At 42.5% G+C, this 21,775-nt stretch overlaps 1 protein-coding gene across 3 annotated transcripts in view; it reads right to left on the bottom strand.

Annotated features, from left to right (window-relative positions):
• Positions 1-1,752: 1,752 nt before the first annotated feature.
• Positions 1,753-21,775, bottom strand: part of igflr1 (IGF-like family receptor 1) — a 20,288-nt gene continuing 265 nt past the window's right edge. Inside the window, exons 1-8 of one of the 3 annotated variants that reach the window (XM_035431327.1) lie at positions 13,324-13,559; positions 8,934-9,123; positions 7,263-7,305; positions 7,136-7,165; positions 6,800-6,890; positions 6,089-6,184; positions 2,778-2,837; positions 1,753-2,262 (exon numbers count right to left, since the gene is read on the bottom strand). In XM_035431327.1, coding sequence (XP_035287218.1) covers positions 1,895-2,262; positions 2,778-2,837; positions 6,089-6,184; positions 6,800-6,890; positions 7,136-7,165; positions 7,263-7,305; positions 8,934-9,123; positions 13,324-13,489 — 1,044 coding nt within the window. In that variant the 5' untranslated portion in view covers positions 13,490-13,559 and the 3' untranslated portion in view covers positions 1,753-1,894. Of the gene's footprint in view, positions 2,263-2,777; positions 2,838-6,088; positions 6,185-6,799; positions 6,891-7,135; positions 7,166-7,262; positions 7,306-8,933; positions 9,124-13,323; positions 13,593-21,775 lie in introns of those variants that run through there. The other 2 variants (XM_035431333.1, XM_035431342.1) reach the window with 2 other exon arrangements.

The raw sequence follows: 21,775 nt of genomic DNA, 5'->3' as shown, positions 1-21,775 counted from the left end.
GAAGACCCACCTCTTCAGGCTGCACCTCTCCCCATCCCTCCCTTCCCCCCTGTAAATGACTAAACTTAGGGTTGTAACTAGGCAGCTGTTTCATAGGTGACTTAGGCGCATCAACTGTCTTAACGACTACTTGCATTTTTATTTATTTTTATTTTTCCATAGATTGCGTTGTTGCTGTTCTCGTTGTTAGTGTTAATCAGTTTAACCTTCAGGGTCCAAGTTGAACTATGCGGTTGTTCCTTGCACTTGGACCGGTACTTCTCTCTAGGGGTTTCGTCATACTTGTTCCTGGTTATGGTTATACACTTTGTTGTACGTTTGTTGAGCGTCTGCCAAATGCCTGTAATGTAATGTAATGTAATGGAAGAACATCGACTGCACTGATGGTCAATCAATCAGAGATGTGTAGACTACTGGTGATTTGACTAGGCTAATTTTCATATAACTGTCTGGTAGACCTGCTGTTAACCAACAAGCAAGTTATCGTCGTAGGTTTTCGCCACAGTCAGTTAATGAGCCATTAACTGCTACTACTCCATTGCCGTTTGCGGTGTTTACTTGCTGGGTGACGCTAGCTGACCGATCGTTCGCAAGTCACTTTTTACCGAATAAAAATTAACACTGTCAGCGGTGATTAACAAATCTATCAAGTATTTTAATAACTGATCTACAGGCGTGTAAATATGACAACGCACTTCGAAGAGCAAGTTTTCCACCTGTTGCATAAAGACAAAAATAATGTACATTGAATTTCTAATGATTATTTTCTTGCTAGCTTCTAGCTTTGTCACATTCGTGCAGCATAGCCCAGGTAGACATTTACGGAATGTACACGACTGACAAGCCGTCAAATACGTTTGACAGATGGAATATTTGCCGGTTAGGGTTAGCTAGCTAGTCAAATGGCTTGGTAGCCGAAGTTGCGAACTGTTTTAGCATAGGCTACTGGACTACCACATATAGCAAATAAGCGTTAGCTGATTACGCTTTCTGCCAACTAATTATTTGGTTAAGTGGGCTAAAGGAAATAGTAAAAATGACTCGGCTACCGCAAAACTTCAGAGGAGGATTATTTTATGGTCGTCTAGTGCAGCTGTAAATAGCACACGCTATAATGAAACCACTACAAAATGGGATGCCTGCATTTTCTGACTTCGCACAGGTGGACCGTGGTCGGAGCCGCAATGTCAAGGCCAAGAGACGCCACCTCCCACCCCAGTGACCACAGATTGTAGCCCCTACTGTAGCTCAGTCCTCCGCAGTAATCCGGAAGTGACGCAAGCTGTACCTCATTGGTCCAGAACAAATATTGGCACTGTGCCCAAATGATGCAATAAATCATTTAATCGACCTATGGACAGTCATAAGACGAATAAAATACACCTATTATGACTATTTGTTCTTGTGAGAAAAAATTATTGACTTTGTATTTTGATCGCATTTGTACCGTAGACTTACATGGAAACCGGATATGAAAACACCTATACTGGAGCCATCCGTAGTGGCGCTAGTGAGCAACCAGGAACTACAACACCAGGAAATGAGCTTCAAAACCGAATTCTGGTTTTGGCCGCTTGGTTCCGCCCTGCTTGTGTTCTGTCCTGCCTGTGTTCCGCCCTGCTTGTGTTCTGTCCTGCCTGTGTTCCGCCCTGCTTGTGTTCCGTCCTGCCTGTGTTCCGCCCTGCTTGTTCCGTCCTGCCTGTGTTCCGCCCTGCTTGTGGTCTGTCCTGCCTGTGTTCCGCCCTGCTTGTGTTCCGTCCTGCCTGTGTTCTGTTCTGTGTTTTTTTTTTTAGTTCTTAAGTATTCTTTTGAGTTTATTCACCCCTTTGGAGTTTCGTTAGTTTCTCCCACTCTGCGTTAAAAAAAAAAAAAATAATAAATAAATACATTTCTTTCAGAAAAATGACATCCTGCTATTGAAATTGTGTGAATTGTGGCAATGCTTGTACCCGAGAAGGGGGAGCTTTGCCAGTACCACCACCGCATCGTTGCGGCCGATATCGTTAAACACCCGCGCCAGGTGACCGACGGTCCAGTCTGGGAACTTGGTGGTGACCGCCTCCAGCACGGCCTTCAGAGGGCTCTTGGTGTCCCTCATGGAGTAGGCGTAGTTGATCCACGTGGCGGAGAAAGAGCAGTGCGTTGCCACGTGGCGCGTTGTCTTGGCAACAGAGCTGTCCGGGTCCAGCAGCATGACGAGCTCCTCGAGGACGTCCAGGTTATCCAGCACTGACTGCAGCGGAGCCTCCTGTATGCGGACAGCTGGCGATAAAGGGTGGTGGGGAAGTTCACACTTGATTTAGCGTCATTAAAAAAATCACTTAAAACATTTAAATTTTTATTTTATTTTTTTTTTTTTTTAAGGATGAAGGCTGTTGCATGCAGGTCAGAACAACACTCTGATAAATTATCAATGAGGATCTGCCTCTATCTCTCCAGATAAAATTCATGTGGTTTTATTATCTGTCAAATGGTAGAAATAGTTTTTCTTCCGTGAAGTATGATCAAATAAATTCAAGCCATATTTTTTTTTTTATCTGTGTACAATACAATACTGCATCACATTACTGGTTGATGAAATTCTATGGAGAGAAGATTACATTTAACAAATATACATTGTTACTCTTTGCATTTTAGGCAATATTATAATTTTTCATTTATTTCAATTTGTTCTAATTCAAACCTACTTTCCTACTTTTCTGAGGTTAAATTATTGGGCATTGTAATGAAGTGTAGAGCCTGTTTAATGCAAACACTCCTGGTCACTTGCAACTTACCTAAAAGCTCATCCACATTCTTGTCCTTGTATGGTGGTAAAAAGCTCACATTTTTCTTGACTGTGGGACAGGGAAGGACATGAAGTCATGTGAGCATTGATTAAGGCACATTCCACAATAGCCCTAAAATATGCCAATGCAGCAGTGAAAACGCTACTCACTGAATAATAAAATAAATAAAATTATACCATGTCAATCTACTGTCAATATCTGGGACTAAATATAGAATAAATATACAACATTACCATTGGTTTTATGCATAGAGATGTCCTTTTCGAAAATTAGTGGTCATACATCGGCTTGGACAATCCGTTTGTGAAATATATGGTCATTTGTGATGAATGGGTACCTTCCAAAATAGCTGTGCATAATACCACACATTGTTTACATTGTTGTCGCCCTTTGTAGTACAATATGGCTTGGCTGACAATTAATCGATCCAAAAGGTGACAGAATAAGCTTTCTAACAATGTATAACATGTCTAATTTTACTTTTGGAATAGCGTAACCGAATGTTTGCTCTCATCATCGCCTCCTTATGCATTCACTCTGTGGTAGCAGTAAAAGACGCTGCACCTGGCGAAACTTTATTGATGAGTTTCCACATTTCTTGGAAAGTATGATTATTCTTGAGAACTTCTGAACATGGGGTGTGGGGGGGGGGGTTCGCTTGGAAAAATCCTTCTTACATTACATTAATGTACAGTTGCCATTCCGTTTAAAATGAATACTGCTAGTTCCGCGATAGGGGATGAATAACGTAATTGCGAAAATAACGTTGTTTACCTCAGATAAACATTGGATCGTGTGGCCCCCCCTCATGGTCGTGTGCCCCCCCCCCCAGCGGTTGTGGCCCTAAACAACTGCATAGACCGTTTATGAATTCTCATCCTCAAGATGAATTCACCATTACCAGAGCAGACAGGCAGCCTCAGCAGAGTATCGCTACTAAACACTGGGCGTCTGTTAGATGTCCTCCAGACAACTGACAGACACCCACGCGGTCTCCCCCTAAAGAACCACGAAAGAACCATTCCACTCATATCGGTGCAATTGCATCACACCCCAAACTTGCCCTTCATTTAAACGGATCTTCAAAGAATTGAGGAAATATTGGGTAGCATTGCTTTGGAATACATCTTCTGTAATTTCAGTGAGGCAAGATAGCCTATATTGTTTGTAGTACAGTAACTTGGCGTCATTTTGATATCAATACTTTTAATCGCAGGCCTGGATTTTGGCAGTCTGAATGAATAAGTTATAGACGGTGTGAGTTGTATGTGTGAGTAACTTGGCATTTTTGTACGTTGAAAATGTGTTTTTGATGAGATATCATTTCTTTTTGCAAAGCGTTTTATTATGAGAGTGAGAAATGCGAAGTGACCCTGTAAGAAACGGTTGTGGATTATGGTTATCCTTGTGTGAATTTGTACAGTCTGATGAGGGTGTACCGTTTGGCAGTTTTGGTGCGGTGGCGTAAGTGTAAACGGATCAGAAACGCAGGTGAAATATGGCCAGTGTATGTACTCACGGATTTGACGGCCATCCAACGAGCCTTGATTGACAAAAGAATCAGCAAGCCCGTAGAATTAGAGCTCCCTAGGTCGCAACTTGTGTAGCCTTCTGCCCTGCTCCGTTGTCTGTCATTTCGTGGAGATGCACTTTTAGCGTTTGTAAGGTTTATAAGGCATTTTGATAGGCTTATCTGCAGGTGGGAATCCTCTTCGCTGTTTTGCTAAGCTAGAACCGGAAAACTTGATAGTGGAGAATAGGAGCAGACGCATATGTCCCAGCAAGCCTTGCATATGAGAAAATAACAACGGTGTGAGAGAAATTAGCCATACCTGCCATCCCAATTTCCAGCGGAATTACTGAGCTGGTGAATGGCACAGCTGATGAATCACACATGACAGTAATACTGTTGGTTTTCTACTTGATGGTTGGTTGTTTAACGCCTCCGATTGGCCAGAGATTTAACTCACCTGACGTCCCAGGGCCGTGTCTGAGTATCCCTGCTACACAGCCTTCATCAAATCAAAACTATACCAGAGGTGACCGCGACCAGGAGTTTCACTGTGATGACAGACGACTTACCGTAACGTCACCCAGAGAGGAAGGATTCCAGTCAGCATTGTAATATAATGCCTGATGTTGATGAGTTGTGACGAATATTATATATCTTTTTAAATATTTCTAAATATTAAAAAAATATATTTTAAATGTTTTAAAGGTTAATAATAATAATAATAATAAATAATAATTGTAAGCCCCGCCCCATCACTCATGGCCTGTGGCTAACTGTGCACCTGTAGTCTGCCTGTGCAGCCGTCAGACACCGCGGCAGCATGAACGCAGCGCTCAGACTTCACGGTGGAAAAGCGGAATTCGGAGTGGCTGAGCTCTGCTGTGTGGAATGAGGGTATTACAGTGATGGAGCAAATCTGTGGTTGTGATTGGGCACTCTAGATCAAAGAAAATATTTGTTGCAAATGTTTTTTTTTTTTTTTTTTTGCATTCCTAAATGGTATGTCTCAGAGACATGCTTCCGTTTAAACAGCTCTAAATTCCAAATGTAATAATGTAATAAAGCATAGCTCTATGTCTAGGGGCGACATCGCTCAGGAGGTAAGACCGATTGTCTGGCAGTCGGAGGGTTGCCGGTTCAAACCCCGCCCTGGGTGTGTCGAAGTGTCCTTGAGCAAGACACCACCCCCTAACCCCTCAACTGCTCTGGCGAATGAGAGGCATCAATTGTAAAGCGCTTTGGATAAAAGCGCTATATAAATGCAGTCCATTTACCATTTACCATAAAGCAAGCCAATGCTGCAGGCTGCAAACCATCAGCTTCTTTTCTGATTTTTTTTTTTTTTTTTTTTTTCCAAAACTCGAAAATCCTCTGAAGCTGGAGATCTTGTTGACACGAAGACAAGGAATTAGTGCTAAAAATCAGGGGTGTCCAATCTTATCCAAAAAAAAAAGTGTTTGTGCAGGTTTTTGTTTTAGCCCTGCACTACGTCGCTTGATTCAACCAATTAATCAATTGATCATGGTCTTCAATCGTCACCTTGATAAGTAGAATCAGGTGTCCTATTGCTGGGCTAAACCAAAAACCTGCACCCACTGGACATTTTCGGATAAGATTGGGCACCCCTTGCTTAAAGTAATTAATGACTGCCTGTTAATAACAAAAAAGTGTTCAAATTCATCATAAACTTTGAAACCAAGTGCTGAAAACGGACATTTCAGACAGCTGCCCCCTGACGCATGGTGGCAGCCACTGCCACGAAACATGACCCCATGGCCGCACACACCTTCAGTCGGGTCCCCTCCTCTGCGACACTTTGCTTTCTTGAGTATCAAAACGAGTAAAAGGAGCAGGACGGGAAACAGCAGCACAACAGCAATCCCTGAAAGCAGACATGAGATCAGAAGAGTCCTCCTCACCCTTATCTGACACAGAAATTCAGGGATTAACTCATTACATGCTCCCATTCCACAATTACCATAATATACCGTAATGTTGAGAACAGGCCATCCAGTCCAATAATGCTTGCCATTTTACTGACAAAATTGTATCTAGTGTTCTGGTTACCTGCAAGCTAGATAGCATCTAAATACCAGGACCCCTACAAACACAGTGCATCACAAGTTGTGCATACCATCAATTAAACAATATAAAGCAGAAAAATCAATCCATAATAATTAAGCGTGCGGACAATCAAGTCCAAGCAAGACTAAATTGTGAGGACTGTTATGTCCTGGACATACAACTAGGCTGTCTGTGTGTGTTTAAATCTGCTAATTGAGAGGCACCTGTGGGGGAGGCACCTGAGTGCTTAAAAGCCCCTCCTCTGCCTCTCACGCTATCTCTCAGCCAGCAGACACTGCACAGAGAGAGCGAGAGAGAGAGAGAGAGAGGGGCGAGAGAGGGAGGGGCTTGTTTGTGCATTTCCATTTTGAAAAAGCTTCCAGGTTCCTTGGTCTCTCTCAGGAATCCTTTGGGGATTCCTGGGGAAACTTACATCCGTAGGTGAACGATGCGGATGATAGGGAGGATGTGGATGATGTGGATGATGGGGAGGATGTGGACGATGTGGACTCCAGGTAGAACTCCTGGCAAACAAACAAAAACGAATAAAAACTACACCCATTTCTACTATGACTATATAACGAGTGCTGCCTCCTCCCATATTCAAAAGCCATTTTATTTATGTATTTCTTTAAAACGTTTAGTTGGGACAGCACGTAAAACCTGTCAACGTGGCCTTATTTTAATGCTCTGAAGGTAAAAAGTGAACCTGTAATGATGGAGGAGATACTATGGAGTATGTGCTGTACGTATACGCACTGGTACTTACTGTTGGGATTACCACTGTGGGAGTTATTGTCTAGGGGGGAAAAAGATGCGCAACGTTACCGTCTGCATGGCTGAGCGAAGATTACGTGTTTCTCTGCATGTTGTCATGAATGTAATTTCGAATTTACCTTGGTTTCAGGTCTCTGGCACTCCTTGTGAATGATCACTCCCCTACAGAGAATGAGCAAGACAGATCAGGTACGGGTGACCTCATGGCTTCCTTCCAAGGCCTTGTTTACACTCATATCCGATACGGCTAACAAAACCAGATTCATGCATACCAGATGTACATCTTAGTGTGCAAATCCAATTTCGTTTGCTTGGATTGCGATTGCTATTCATCTAGTTGTTGCAACCAGCTCAAAACTGGGCGTCTTGCGACTCATGCAGCCTTATTATGGGATGTTATTTATCAATAAAATGTTGGTGACAGGAGAAGATGCCCACAGTTCACATTCAGTTTCAACCTCGGCAGAATCAGACCCTAACAACCCCTAGATGCAATTCAGATCAGACGCTGCCAAATCCAACCAATCATATCCAATGACTTGGTTGTACGCCACAATCATAAAAATGCGACACACATGGGATTTTAATTGCATAGAAATAAATGTGGAAATGGCAACAAAGTGACAAACACTCGCCTAAAATATGACAGAATGTTAAAGACGGCCTCTAAAGGACAGCGGTGGACGAAGTACACAAATCCTGTACTTGAGTGAAAGTACAGATACCCTTGCTAAATATTACTCCACTAAAAGTAGAAGCCTTCAATTTAAATTTCTACTTGAGTCAAAGTACAAAAGTACCTGCTTTTAAAAATGCTTAAGTATCAAAAGTAAAAAGTACTATTATTTATTATGGTTATGTTTGTCAGGGGCTGCTGACATGACAAACAGTTTAAAAATACAGTAGGCAAACTAAATTGTTCACCTCCCAACATACTGTATGTAAGAGTGAAAACTATGGTATAAATACAAATTCACAGTTTAATTAAAAAAATGGAACAAAGGCACCATCAATTCAAATATTTCACTACCAAATATCAAAATACACTGAGGTTTCCTGGCGACATAGCCACCAGAAAGGATATAGCACCGGCCACGGGTCATAGTTTAATGCGGAAGTGAATGCGATAAAAACGCTATTCCAAATGCAAAATCACATATGAAAATGATGTCAGCTAGGTATATAAACAAACATATGTCTTATGCATACCCAGAAGTCCTCAATGATAATGGTATCTCCCAAGAAATTACGAAAAAACGTTGACAACGTTTCGTCAGGTGCAGCGTCTTTGACTGCTAACCTTTCATACCGCATCGAAAACGCCTCTCCCGGGGTATACATCAAAGTAACGAGTGACAGGCAGATATCGCACAAAAGTAGTGGAGTAAAAAGTAAGATATTTTGTTTGAAATGTAGTGGAGTGAAAGTAAAAAGTCTCCCAAAATGGAAACGCTTGAGTGAAGTACAGACACTTGAAAAAGGTACTTAAGTACAGTAATGAAGTACATGTACTTTGTTACTGTCCACCCCTGCTAAAGGACAAAAGGTTTTTTGCGGTTTCCCTGCCTGATAAGGGGTCTCACCAGGACTGATGGCTGAGCCCTTGTAGTCCCAGGTGTGAATTTACATTACACAGGCATTTAGCAGACACTGATCCAGACACTCTAATCCGGAGTGACTTACACAACTTTTTATTTTACATTTACAGCTGGATATATGCTGAAGCAATGCAGTTTAAGAAGCCATAGAGTGGTGGGACATACAAGCCCGTGTAAACGAAAGGCACTCACTTTTCACAGCAGCGTGTGTCCATGGTAGTACTGCACGATGCCAGTGTTGGTTGGCCTGGGGGGCACAGTGTGCATTTTCTGCATGTCAGGAAACTCCCATCATTGAATGTGCCTTCTTCGCATGGTTCATGCATTGGAGCGGGTTGCCCACCATCGTCTTGCCTGCCGCAGTTTGGGGCAAACTGGTGCCCTGAAAACGATCAGGGAATAATGGGAGAGAACAGTCACGAAGACACACACATTTATGTAAATAAATGACATAGTAAAGTGGGAATATTATTTGCTGTACGTTGTAGGGTCGCTATTGTAGCAATTGTATTGCTACAATAGCTATTGTATTGATGGGACACATATTGATGTGGACCCAGAAGCGGAAGGTTGTTGTTGTAATGACGTACGTGGCTGAATACACGTTGCTCAGTAAAGTTCAGTTAAACATTCAGTCTGTGTGAATTTGTTAAAACACAGAGCATATTGAAACATGGTGGCAGCAATACCCAAACAAACCTGGACCTCATCGATGTAGAGAAGAAAACATCCCAGTCGTAAAACAAACAAAAAAAAGACCCGCGTTACAAATCAAGCGTTACGAAGGCACATGCTAGCTCCCGGGATGAGACACCGTGCGAAAGCTAGCCTACGAATACAGCAACGAAGTAGTGAGTACATATTCCGAACATTCCTTTCTTACGAAGCGTCACGTTAAAAAAAAACTAATTTGCTATGGAAAATGCACTGAAACCTCCAGGATAAATAGACTTTGATGATGGTAATTTAGCACTTTCCTGGAAAAGATGGAAAGAGGATTTCAACCTGTATATGGATCAGACAATGGGAGATAAGTCTGATGATGAGTGAAACTGTTGTATTACCTCATTGGTGAAAAAGGCAGGGAGATATGTGAGACACTGGGTGTCGGGAGTTCAGCAAATTATCTTTTTGTAGACAAAGTAATAACAACACTGGATGGATTTTGCGATCCAAAGAAAAATGAAACAATAGAGAATTTTTTCACACGTAGTCAGAGCCAAGATGAGAGTTTGGATAAATATCTCACTGAATTGAGGACTCTGGCAGCAACATGCAACTTTGGTGTAATCACAGACTCTCTTATCAGGGATAGGACTGTGTGTGGCACTTGGGACTCACACTTAAGGGAGCGCCTACTGAGAGAGACTGATCTCAGTTTGGACAAATGTGTACAGATAGGAAGAGCTGCAGAGCTGTCGAGACAGAGAGTGAAAGTCATAGAAGTACAGAGCTCTGCAACAATACATACAGTGACACGGAAAGAGAAACATAGAGGGAGAGGACACCCTCCCGAGGAACTGAGTATTTTACGATGCAGACACTGTGGACGACAACATGAGAGAAAAAAGGAAAAATGCCCTGCATTTGGACAAAAATGCAAAGCGTGTGAAAAAAACAATCACTTCCCTACTGTTTGCAAAAGTGCAGGAGCAAGCAGAAAAAACGCAGTCCTCGCAATGGAAAATGCAGAAGCTGAATCAGAGAGTGGCGACGAAGTGCTATGCATCGCGTGAGGCCCAACGTCCGAGAGCAACGACCCCAGTTCTACTGCAGCTGTTCACGCAGTCATGCGGGTCAACAAGAAATCTGTCAGATCTCAGTTAGATTGTGGTGCCACTAGCAGTGTGACTGCTGCAAACATCACAAAAGGCATACAGCTAGCTACAGCCCTGCAGTCGGGTATTACTGATGTATAAAAGACTACTCTGACGCCACTTGGTAAGTGCACACTCCAAGTGACAAATCCACGCAACAGAAAAAGGTACAAATTTGAGTTTATTGTAGTCAAGAAGAACGCGTACAGACCCATTCTAGGTTGCAAGGCCAGCCAGGAAATGGAATTGATTACAGTGCAGCACCACAATATCCTGGCTATCGATGAGACAAGATCCTGGACAGAAGAGCAGATAAAACAGGACTATGCAGACGTCTTCCATGGAGATGGAATCTTTTCTGGCAAACTGAAGCTGGAAGTAGATGAGCGTGTGGAGCCAGTGAAGCTACCAAAGAGAAGGGTTCCAGAGGCCCTCTACAACCCACTCAAAGAGGAGCTCACTAGCCTACAGAGTAGAGGAATCATAGTGCCTGTGGAAAAAAGCACAGACTGGGTCAGCAGCCTCATTGTAGTGCGGAAACCATCTTGGAAACTATGAGTGTGTATCGATCCAAAACCTCTCAACAAGGAGCCACTATCCACTACCCACAATCGAAGATGTACTACCAGACCTCAATAGAGCACGAGTGTTCTCTGTCTGCAATATCAAAAATGGATTCTGGCATGTGGAACTGGTGGAAGAGTCCAGCTTTCTCACCACATTCTCCACACCCAGGGGCCGCTGCAGGTGGCTGTGCATGCCAATGGGAATCAGTCCAGCCCCAGAGATCTTTCAGAGGAAGGACACAATTTAAAATAATAAAGAAAAATACAACCCTAACTTTTTTCCGGCACTTCTTGCACCTCCAAGATGTTCTAACTAGCCGAAATCATCGCAGATGACACCAATACGAACATCGTGTGTGATTGGTCAGAAATTCAAGGTGGGCGTGATTTATTTTGTTTTATTTCTGCAAGCTGATTCCCCATTGATTACAATAATTACATATATACATAATACAACATAATACAATAACACAACGTAGAGTAGAAAAAAAAACTTTTTTTTTTTTCAAAACTTTTTTTCTACTCCACATAGATCATAAACCATTGAATATGAAAATGACGCATTGAAATCGGTTGAGAAATGTAAACGTTATAGTGGTTATTATCCAGAAAAACCGCAGCTCCCCGTTTACTTGTATTTGTTTTCAGGCCAGTCTTGCCTGGTCCAATATGCCGGCGACGTTGACGTACGATCCAAAGGCCAATGCGGCGTCTATGTAATGACTTACGTGGCTGACTACTCGTTGCTCATTAAAGTTCCGTTAAACATTCAGTTTGTGTGAATTTGTTAAAACACAAAGCATATTGATACAGCTATAAAATATGTTCGCACCAGACGCGCTTTAAAATTATTATTTAAAAAAATTATGTTCAATGAGTTTGAAATGTTTTCGACGCTACTTTTGCCTGGCTGTTTTTTAGGTGTGTATGGAGCTGAAAATGATCACGTTTGGATACGCTCCGAAAAAACAAGCACACTACGTCACTGTCGTTCTTTTCTCTGCTGCTATGTATGAAAAGTGCTGTTATTTTTTACATGGTGTCACTAAAATGTACTATAATGCCATTTAATGCCGGTATCATGGAATTTTCCGTGCATTATGTGATCTGTGCTTTCCTGCCTTTAACCAGTCTGCATTACGTGAGGTAACTATCAATTGTTTCATTCCCTGCTCAAAAACTATCCGACGAGTGATGCAGTTAATTATCACGAGAAAATTCAGCAAGCTCTCCACGATCCAAACTCAGATGAATAGTATGCTTTACTTACGAACTCTGGCAGCTGTGAATGACCTTTTTCATTTTGCAAAATGATTCATCCGTGCCCTTTATTACCTGATTGCCTTATTAGGGAATTATGCACTTATGTGGAAATTAAAGCGCGTCATTTTGCTGCTACTGTCGTTATCCCATATCTGGTAAAGTTCAACTACATCATGGTCCTGTACAAGCAGACTGCAAAAATTGAACTGGTCTTGGCTTTGTGCACGTTAACGTTAGAAATATTCTCCTTAAACTGGGTATGATTTGAAGTCCGGGTTGAAACGACGGATGGACATTCTGGTTTTATCTGAAACGTTGTTAAAGAAATTGGTACCTCACCAATTGATTACTGTTTATGCTTACAGTGGTTTATCTAAAGCCAAACAATGTGAATTGCTCGCTGTTCAGGTGAATATATCCAAGGATGCGCCCTTTACTGTCATTGGCGGTTATAGACCACCATTCGGCCATTAGAGAGACCATCCTGCCTTCCTGATGTTAAACAAAATATTAATTATACCGAATTCATTCTCATGGGGGATCTAAAGCGGGACTGGTCCTCATCGGTCTCAGATTGCTTTATATAATCGCGTGATCATTAAATCTCACATTTATTTACTTATTTATTAATACTCCTAATAGATTAAACTACAGAGATCAAACCCACACTTTAAGACCTCATTCTCACAATGTACTTCTTTGTCCAGTATTTTTCTGCATAAAATAACAATATTCGTGCAAGGAAAACTTTTTTTTTTTTTTTGCTTGTATACTTTAAATTACCGATTGTCATATAACATCGTTACCACTCGTGGTCAAGAAGAAAAACGTTTCGAATACAGTTTTACAGATGGCTCCGAGAAACAACAGAAGAAATGGCACAGACACAGTGCTTGCATTATTTGTGCCAGTACAGTAGGCAACCGTATAACGTACCTGCACGCTTATGAAAACTTGTTTCGCACGGTACACATCGCATCCATTGTTGGTTCCAATAAGTCGTCGGTTCCGTCCGACATTTTTTCGAGTACAACATCGTGTTAGCTTCAGTTCCTATCCCACCAAAGAGAGGCAGCAAGAAACAAATAATTTCAGGTCGCATGGAGTCGGTGTTGTAAACCTGCACTGGCGTTTAAATAACTTGCGGAAACTGGGGGGGCGGGGAGAAATTACCATACGCTGACTGTCCCGAAATTGTTGAGTTAGGTGTACAGCACAGCTAAGTGTATCTAAGCAAGGAGAGTATTGTGGTGGAAATTACCGTAAATTCCCCCGGTCGGTGAGAAGACTCCAACAGACTTACACACAATATTCAGTTCAGATACCTTTACCAGAAAACCTACAGGACGGTAGAGGAACAGGAGCAGGGTTGGTTACCACTGCTCTACACTGTGGGCACTCCAGCATCTATGGGCCCGCTACGGGATGGGACTCGGCCCAGCTGTTTCGCTGGAGTCCGTGGGGCAGCCCCACATGCCAAATGACAGCTGTGGCAGCCCCTATCAGGAAAGATTACAGAATGCCCCATCCATGTCATTAGTTAAAAGAAAGCTCAGGATTTTTCCAATGTCCTGGTCACTTTGCCTGTCACTCACCATAGTAGTGATCGTTAAGTGGAACTTTTTGAAGCAATGAGCAATGAGGCTGTCCTCTGAATTGTATCGGAGTGTGGCACAGTGGGTAAGGAACTGCGCTTGTAACCGAAAGGTCGTAGGTTCGATTCCCGGGTAGGGACACTGCTGTTGTACCCTTGAGCAAGGTACTTAACCTGCATTGCGTCAGTATATATCCAGCTGTATAAATGGATGCTATGTAAAAAAAAAAAAAAAAAAAGTTGTGTAAGTCGCTCTGGATAAGAGCGTATGCTAAATGCCTGTAATGTAATGTAATATCGAAAAGTGTTCGTTACTCAACGCTTTTAAACACTCTGCACGTTAGTGGCATCTGGCGGTTAAAAGGACGAAGTGCAACTATAGCCGCGTTTCCACCGCAGGAACTATACCCCGGAACTAGGAACCTTTTGAGGAACTCAGTGCGTTTCCACCGCAGGAACTAGGGTCTAAATTTAGTTCTGGGGGCTTTGTTTTACCCCCCAAAACGTTCCTGCTCGGGGGGTAGTACTTTCCGAAAGTACAGGAACCTTTTGGGTGGAGCTTGCAGCGCTGAACATTTCTGATTGGTCGAACATTTCTGAAGTACTCGTAGCATTTGTGTTGTATTTATTTTCCGCCATTACCCGCCATGTTTGAAAATATGCAGCGGCAAACCAATTTATTTTCATAATAACTTCAAATCAAACTTGTATGTTATGCGGCGCAGTAGCCTACTTTTGGTTATAACCTGTCAACGTCTTGGAATTATAACGTGTGCTTCTGTTCTTTTCTTGCTTTAGTATTCGTTTTATAAAATGCTAAGCATTCGTGCTGGACAGCATATTACGTAGGCTACCAAAACATTCAAACGGATTAATTCGGTTGCTGAATATTTTCTTCCGGATTTTCTTTGTTAGCCCGTTGTAATTGACTCAAAACGTTTGATACAGTTATGTGAGGTATGCGGTAGTTCTGCATAATTAACATTGGTGATACAGTACAAGCAAAATGGAAATCACCTTCCGCACTTTTTATCCGGGTAAAATAACAGGTTAATTCTAGTAATCTTCCCTTTAGCTTTTTCAGACTGCCGTAATTTTACTCAATTTTACTGCCATTTTTCAATTCCACGAAAAGACCAGGAAGACTATGGACTCATTTATGGTGCATGGTTCGCATCTGGAGGGCACACTTCGCTGCTCGGCTAGCAGTAACTTCGAAGGAAAGCAAACGGTGGCTGTACCAATTTACATTTTCACGCAAGTCCGAGTTTTCGTTCTATTCTTGTCATTTTGCGATTAGCCTATATGGAATTGACGACGAGAAAGTAATAAAACAGCAAATTGTTTACAACGTGTGCATGTTTTCTGCTGTTAATGAATGTGTTTGAGAGGATATATGAAAATCAATAAATACAAAAGTAACCATATATAGTCATTGTTGGTAACCCGTTGTATATAAGTGGAATAAACCCCTCCGGGCTGTCCCGGTTATTAGAAAATAATGTAGGCTACTTCGGTGGTAGTATGGGGTTACAGAAGAAATCATATGACAGATGGACCGACGACAACGTCAGTGGGCTAATTTGCCTAATCTTCGCGGTACTTTAGACCCCGGTGGAAACGCAGACAACCATTGGCTGAAGGAACCTTTTAGTTCCTGGTAAAGTAGTTCCTGGGACTGAAAGTTCCGGGTAATTTTGGTGGAAACGCGGCTTATTTAACGACCGTTTCAAACTACTGTTGTCAGCGGCCTTTTTCCTAACAGATGGTTTTTTATTTTTTTATATTAGATATAATGTACGCTTCTAAATCGCTAAAGCAATGCCATATCGATGTACTTTAATAAAAAAAATTTTAAAAAACAAACAAACAAAAAACACTTGCGATTCCTCTCCTATGTACTCGGTGGCTCCATTGCGCTGTCTCCCTATCTCCATGGCAACAAGCGCACGCAACTTTGAAACACGTTCACCAATCTGCGATAACGCAGTGTTTACATTCATCGGCTATCTAGTGTTATCGGATGTAGGTCTTCCATTACAGTGTGTTGCAAAACATCCGCGCGAATTTGAACTGAAATGCACTCGCATTTCCTAACAAACCGCCCGGCTCCAGATATTGTTTTTGGCACGGTTTCGAGACAAAAACGATATCTGGAGCCGGGCGGTTTGTTAGGAAATGCGAGTGCATGTCAGTTCAAATTCGCGCGGCTGTTTTGCAACACACTGTAATGGAAGACCTACGTCCGACAACACTAGAGATTAGATTAGATAGATCTAATCTATCAGGATTGCGCGCAAACTCTGGACCACAGTATAGGTGGCCTGTTGTCTGAGTGCCCATAACCTCTTCAGCGTTTTCACTGTGCCAGCGAGAGGATTATGTTGCTTCTTTTGAAGGATTTTAAACTTTGGCAAACTAGATGTTCGAAAGCAATAGACTTTCAATTGTGCCAAACAAACAAAAAAAACAAAACACTTTAACACAACACAGTGAGGATGCCACAGCCATAAGAATGAAGTTTAGATTGTGAGCATAGAAGTGTACAAAAAATGCTTTTTCTGAGAAGTTGCTTTTTGGAGGGAGCTGCCCCTCCCTTTCTTCATTGTTCCTCATTGTTCGACCAGTTACACTCCCCCTCATTTTCAACGTCACAAGGAAAAAAGTGTGAGTGGAACCCAGCTTGAATTTACCTGATCTCTTTCGTGTTTTCTTTGGGCTTGAGTTTTTTTTTTTTTTTTGCAGGGGCCTTCCCCAAACTGCTGGCGAAGAACAGAATCATCTAGAATGTGATTGTATGCTGTAGCATTAAGACTTGCATTTATTGGAAAAAAGAGGCCAAGCCTAAAGCAAGAAAAACAGCCCCAGGCCAAGGGCTTTCCAGATGATTTTGGTCATATACTGTAACTTTGGTTACAAGTACATAGGCCATGCGTGACGAATATGAGTGATTTCTAATGCAGTCCTCTGATTCACAACACAAGCTTTCCTGCTGAAGCCATAGATTATGTTAGAGCAGATGGTTTATTATAAACTTTAAGGAGATGATTTACTTTCTGGAATTTTATATGTGGTTTTAGATTTCCTGAATGTTTTCAGTTGGCAAAAACAGAAAACGGGCTTCACTCCCAAAATTTGTTTGAAGCTTTCAGAGTGCTGGACCAAAAAGCGTAAATCAATAAAGTTGGAAAAAAAGGGGCGACTGCACTTTGCATAATCTGATTTTATTTTTGTCAGGACGTCCCAGCACAGATGCGTTTCGGTGTGCAATGAAGAAGGCACTGCGCCAAAACACGTCTGTGCTGAGACGTCCTGACAAAACTTTAGCCATGCCAACCTCCTGTGCCACACAGCCACTACAACTCACCCAGAACTCTGCTGCCCGACTTGTCTTCACCCTTCCTGCATGCTCTTACGTGTCACTTCTCTGCTGAGGTCATTTCACTGGCTAGGTTCAAAATCCTACACTAAACAGCCTACACTGCAGCTAACAGGACAGCCCCTGCCTACCTACAGGACACGATCTGACCATACACACCTACCTACAGGACACGATCCAACCCTACACACCTACCTACAGGACACGATCCAACCCTACACACCTACCTACAGGACACGATCCAACCCTACACACCTACCTACAGGACACGATCCAACCCTACACACCTACCTACAGGACACGATCCAACCCTACACACCTACCTACAGGACACGATCCAACACTACACACCTACCTACAGGACACGATCCAACCCTACACACCTACCTACAGGACACGATCTGACCATACACACCTACCTACAGGACACGATCCAACCCTACACACCTACCTACAGGACACAATCTAACCATACACACCTACCTACAGGACACGATCCAACACTACACACCTACCTACAGGACACGATCCAACCCTACACACCTACCTACAGGACACGATCCAACCCTACACACCTACCTACAGGACACGATCCAACCCTACACACCTACCTACAGGACACGATCCAACACTACACACCTACCTACAGGACACGATCCAACCCTACACACCTACCTACAGGACACGATCTGACCATACACACCTACCTACAGGACACGATCCAACCCTACACACCTACCTACAGGACACAATCTAACCATACACACCTACCTACAGGACACGATCCAACACTACACACCTACCTACAGGACACGATCCAACCCTACACACCTACCTACAGGACACGATCCAACCCTACACACCTACCTACAGGACACGATCCAACACTACACACCTACCTACAGGACACGATCCAACCCTACACACCTACCTACAGGACACGATCTGACCATACACACCTACCTACAGGACACGATCCAACCCTACACACCTACCTACAGGACACGATCCAACACTACACACCTACCTACAGGACACGATTCAACACTACACACCTACCTACAGGACACGATTCAACACTACACACCTACCTACAGGACACGATCTGACCATACACACCTACCTACAGGACACGATCCAACACTACACACCTACCTACAGGACACGATCCAACCCTACACACCTACCTACAGGACACGATCCAACACTACACACCTACCTACAGGACACGATTCAACACTACACACCTACCTACAGGACACGATTCAACACTACACACCTACCTACAGGACACGATCTGACCATACACACCTACCTACAGGACACGATCCAACACTACACACCTACCTACAGGACACGATCCAACCCTACACACCTACCTACAGGACACGATCCAACCCTACACACCTACCTACAGGACACGATCCAACACTACACACCTACCTACAGGACACGATCAAACACTACACACCTACCTACAGGACACGATTCAACACTACACACCTACCTACAGGACACGATCTGACCATACACACCTACCTACAGGACACGATCCAACACTACACACCTACCTACAGGACACGATCCAACCCTACACACCTACCTACAGGACACGATCCAACCATACACACCTACCTACAGGACACGATCCAACCCTACACACCTACCTACAGGACACGATCTGACCATACACACCTACCTACAGGACACGATTCAACCCTACACACCTACCTACAGGACACAATCCAACCCTACACACCTACCTACTGGACACGATCTGACCATACACACCTACCTACAGGACACGATCCAACCCTACACACCTACCTACAGGACACGATCCAACCCTACACACCTACCTACAGGACACGATCCAACACTACACACCTACCTACAGGACACGATCTGACCATACACACCTACCTACAGGACACGATCTGACCATACACACCTACCTACAGGACACGATTCAACACTACACACCTACCTACAGGACACGATCCAACCCTACACACCTACCTACAGGACACGATCCAACCCTACACACCTACCTACAGGACACGATCCAACCCTACACACCTACCTACAGGACACGATCCAACCCTACACACCAGCTCGACCACCAATCCACTCCTCTGCGGCAGGGTGACTTGCACTTCCTGTCATCTGGGTGACTGGCCATCTGTCAACAGCTTCTCCACCCCATATTGCGTGGTCTGACGCATTGCTTCAGAATGTGTCTTGACTAACTCTAACGCTACTCCTTCACAGGGTAACACCCAATCCCGGATCCTAAGTGATATGTCTTATATCACTTATATCTTGATCTTCTTGCACTTTTATGTTTCACTTGTATCTTCATCCAGAATTTTTTTTTGTGGCGCTTGTACTACCATCTTGGTGTTGTAGCTCTTTGTCATATCTCTTGTAATCATGCCTCACTTCTAATTTGACTTGCCGTAACTTTACTTAGCCTATGCTTACTGCGTGACCTGGCATCCATGGCTGATTCTGATACTCAATGAGAAACGTATCTTTTTGGACCTGTGTTTGTTGTTCTTCCAATGACCTTCTTGTCCTTCTGCTTGTTTAAAAGCGTCTGCCAACTAAATATAATGTAAAATCAAGGCCCGCGAGGCACTTGTGTGTCAGTGTTTGAAAAATGTTTCAAACTCATTGAACATGAAGAAAGGCACCTCCAGCTGTTAAAGCATGTCCGGTATGAGCTGAATGTTGTTTTGCGGTGGAAAGTTAAGGACAAATGGTGATTGAATATCGGCTGCAGTATCACATTATGCTCACGAACATGGCATCATCTCAGTTTGCACTATCAGCGATTTGGGAAAAATGTTCCGTAGTTTAGATATACTGACATTATGAATGAGGATATGTGTAACATAACTATAAAATGATTGTTCCATTAAAGTTACAAATGTTGCTGTGCAAAGTTGGTGTAGAGTAGATGATCTTACCTATTCCAAGCTGTATGATAGAAATTCTTTCCAGTGATCTGAGGCAGTACAAGTGAGATCTACAGTGAAAACTGGAAGCCGCGTCAAATAAAATTTTATTTTGTTCAAAGTTCTGCTATAAAACCTGGCACATCCAGAGAATTGCAAACATAAAGCCAATAAGTGCATTCCGCAAGCACGTTGTTTAATGTGTGATGACTAACAGAAACATCAAATGTTAGCAAATAAGACAATTAGTAAAGAAAAGGCGTGGTCAAAACTCTTTCATGTGTGCTTCAGTCTTCTCTGTGAATTTTAGACTCTTCATTTGCCTTTCAGACACGTATTCGTTATTCGTCCACGTCATTAAAACTTGTGTCCATGGGTAAATGCAGTTATACCAATGGGGTATTTTACTTGATCCATTAATTAATTAATTAATCAATCAATCAATTAATTAATTAATTAATTAAGCAAAACCAAAGTTAAGAACCATTTCCATGGTTACAGTGGCGTCATTCCACCTATGGTCAGGACCATTAACCCACACAATGTACACAGTAAAATATTTCAGTGTTAAATCAGCTCTTTCAGTGTATATATGGGCTCCATTGCCCTCATAAGTACTCTCTGTAAAAATTGAATTAACACTGTTTTTTTGTGACATTTTGCTGGGCTGCACATTTCGGTCAGGTCGTGGAACGGCAGTTTTGGATGACCGACCCAGTCCATCATCCGTTATTGCTTCGCTGAGTCGTTCGTAAAATTGAACGACAGCTTCTGCAAAAAAAAAAAAAAAAAAAAAAAAAACTGGCGACATAATAACGCGCGCTCCATTAAAACATGGAACCGCGGCACGCGCGCACAATAAAATCTCTAACTCAACTCTAACAGGGGACATATGAGTCCAGTGGAGTTGATTAAATACTGAACATGATGCTCTGCAGGCTCTGCCCAGTGAAATCATAGGGGGTTCCCCCCCCCCCATTAATTTACCCTATGACTCTTTGAGTTTTACGTGCTTCTCAAATGCAGATTGTCTGTGCTGTGATGTTATAGGAAGCATTAAAAGTTAACCCCCCCCCAGAAGCTCACTTCATTGTGTGAACAAAAAAGAAAGATGATATCTGAGAGAACCCTCTTAGATTTTCTCATCACCCCTTTAACACATAAGAGACAAATGTCTTACTATTTTAGATTTGATCAGTTACTCCAACCTAATTGCAACACATTAAATCTTAAATATAATATTAAATTTTCTATGAAAAGCTCTTTTTTTGCTACTGACAATAAAGCAGATATTTAAAATATTTGATTTTAAAAAAATACAACTTTTTTTTTTTTTTTTGCTTGTATACTTTAAATTACTGATTGTCATATAACATCGTTACCACTCGTGGTCAAGAAGAAAAACGTTTCGAATACAGTTTTACAGATGGCTCCGAGAAACAACAGAAGAAATGG

This window comes from Anguilla anguilla, chromosome 1, assembly GCF_013347855.1.
Source record: "Anguilla anguilla isolate fAngAng1 chromosome 1, fAngAng1.pri, whole genome shotgun sequence".
Lineage (NCBI taxonomy): Eukaryota > Metazoa > Chordata > Actinopteri > Anguilliformes > Anguillidae > Anguilla > Anguilla anguilla.
Note: the sequence above shows the minus strand (reverse complement) of the source record. Positions and strands in the feature narration are given on the sequence as shown.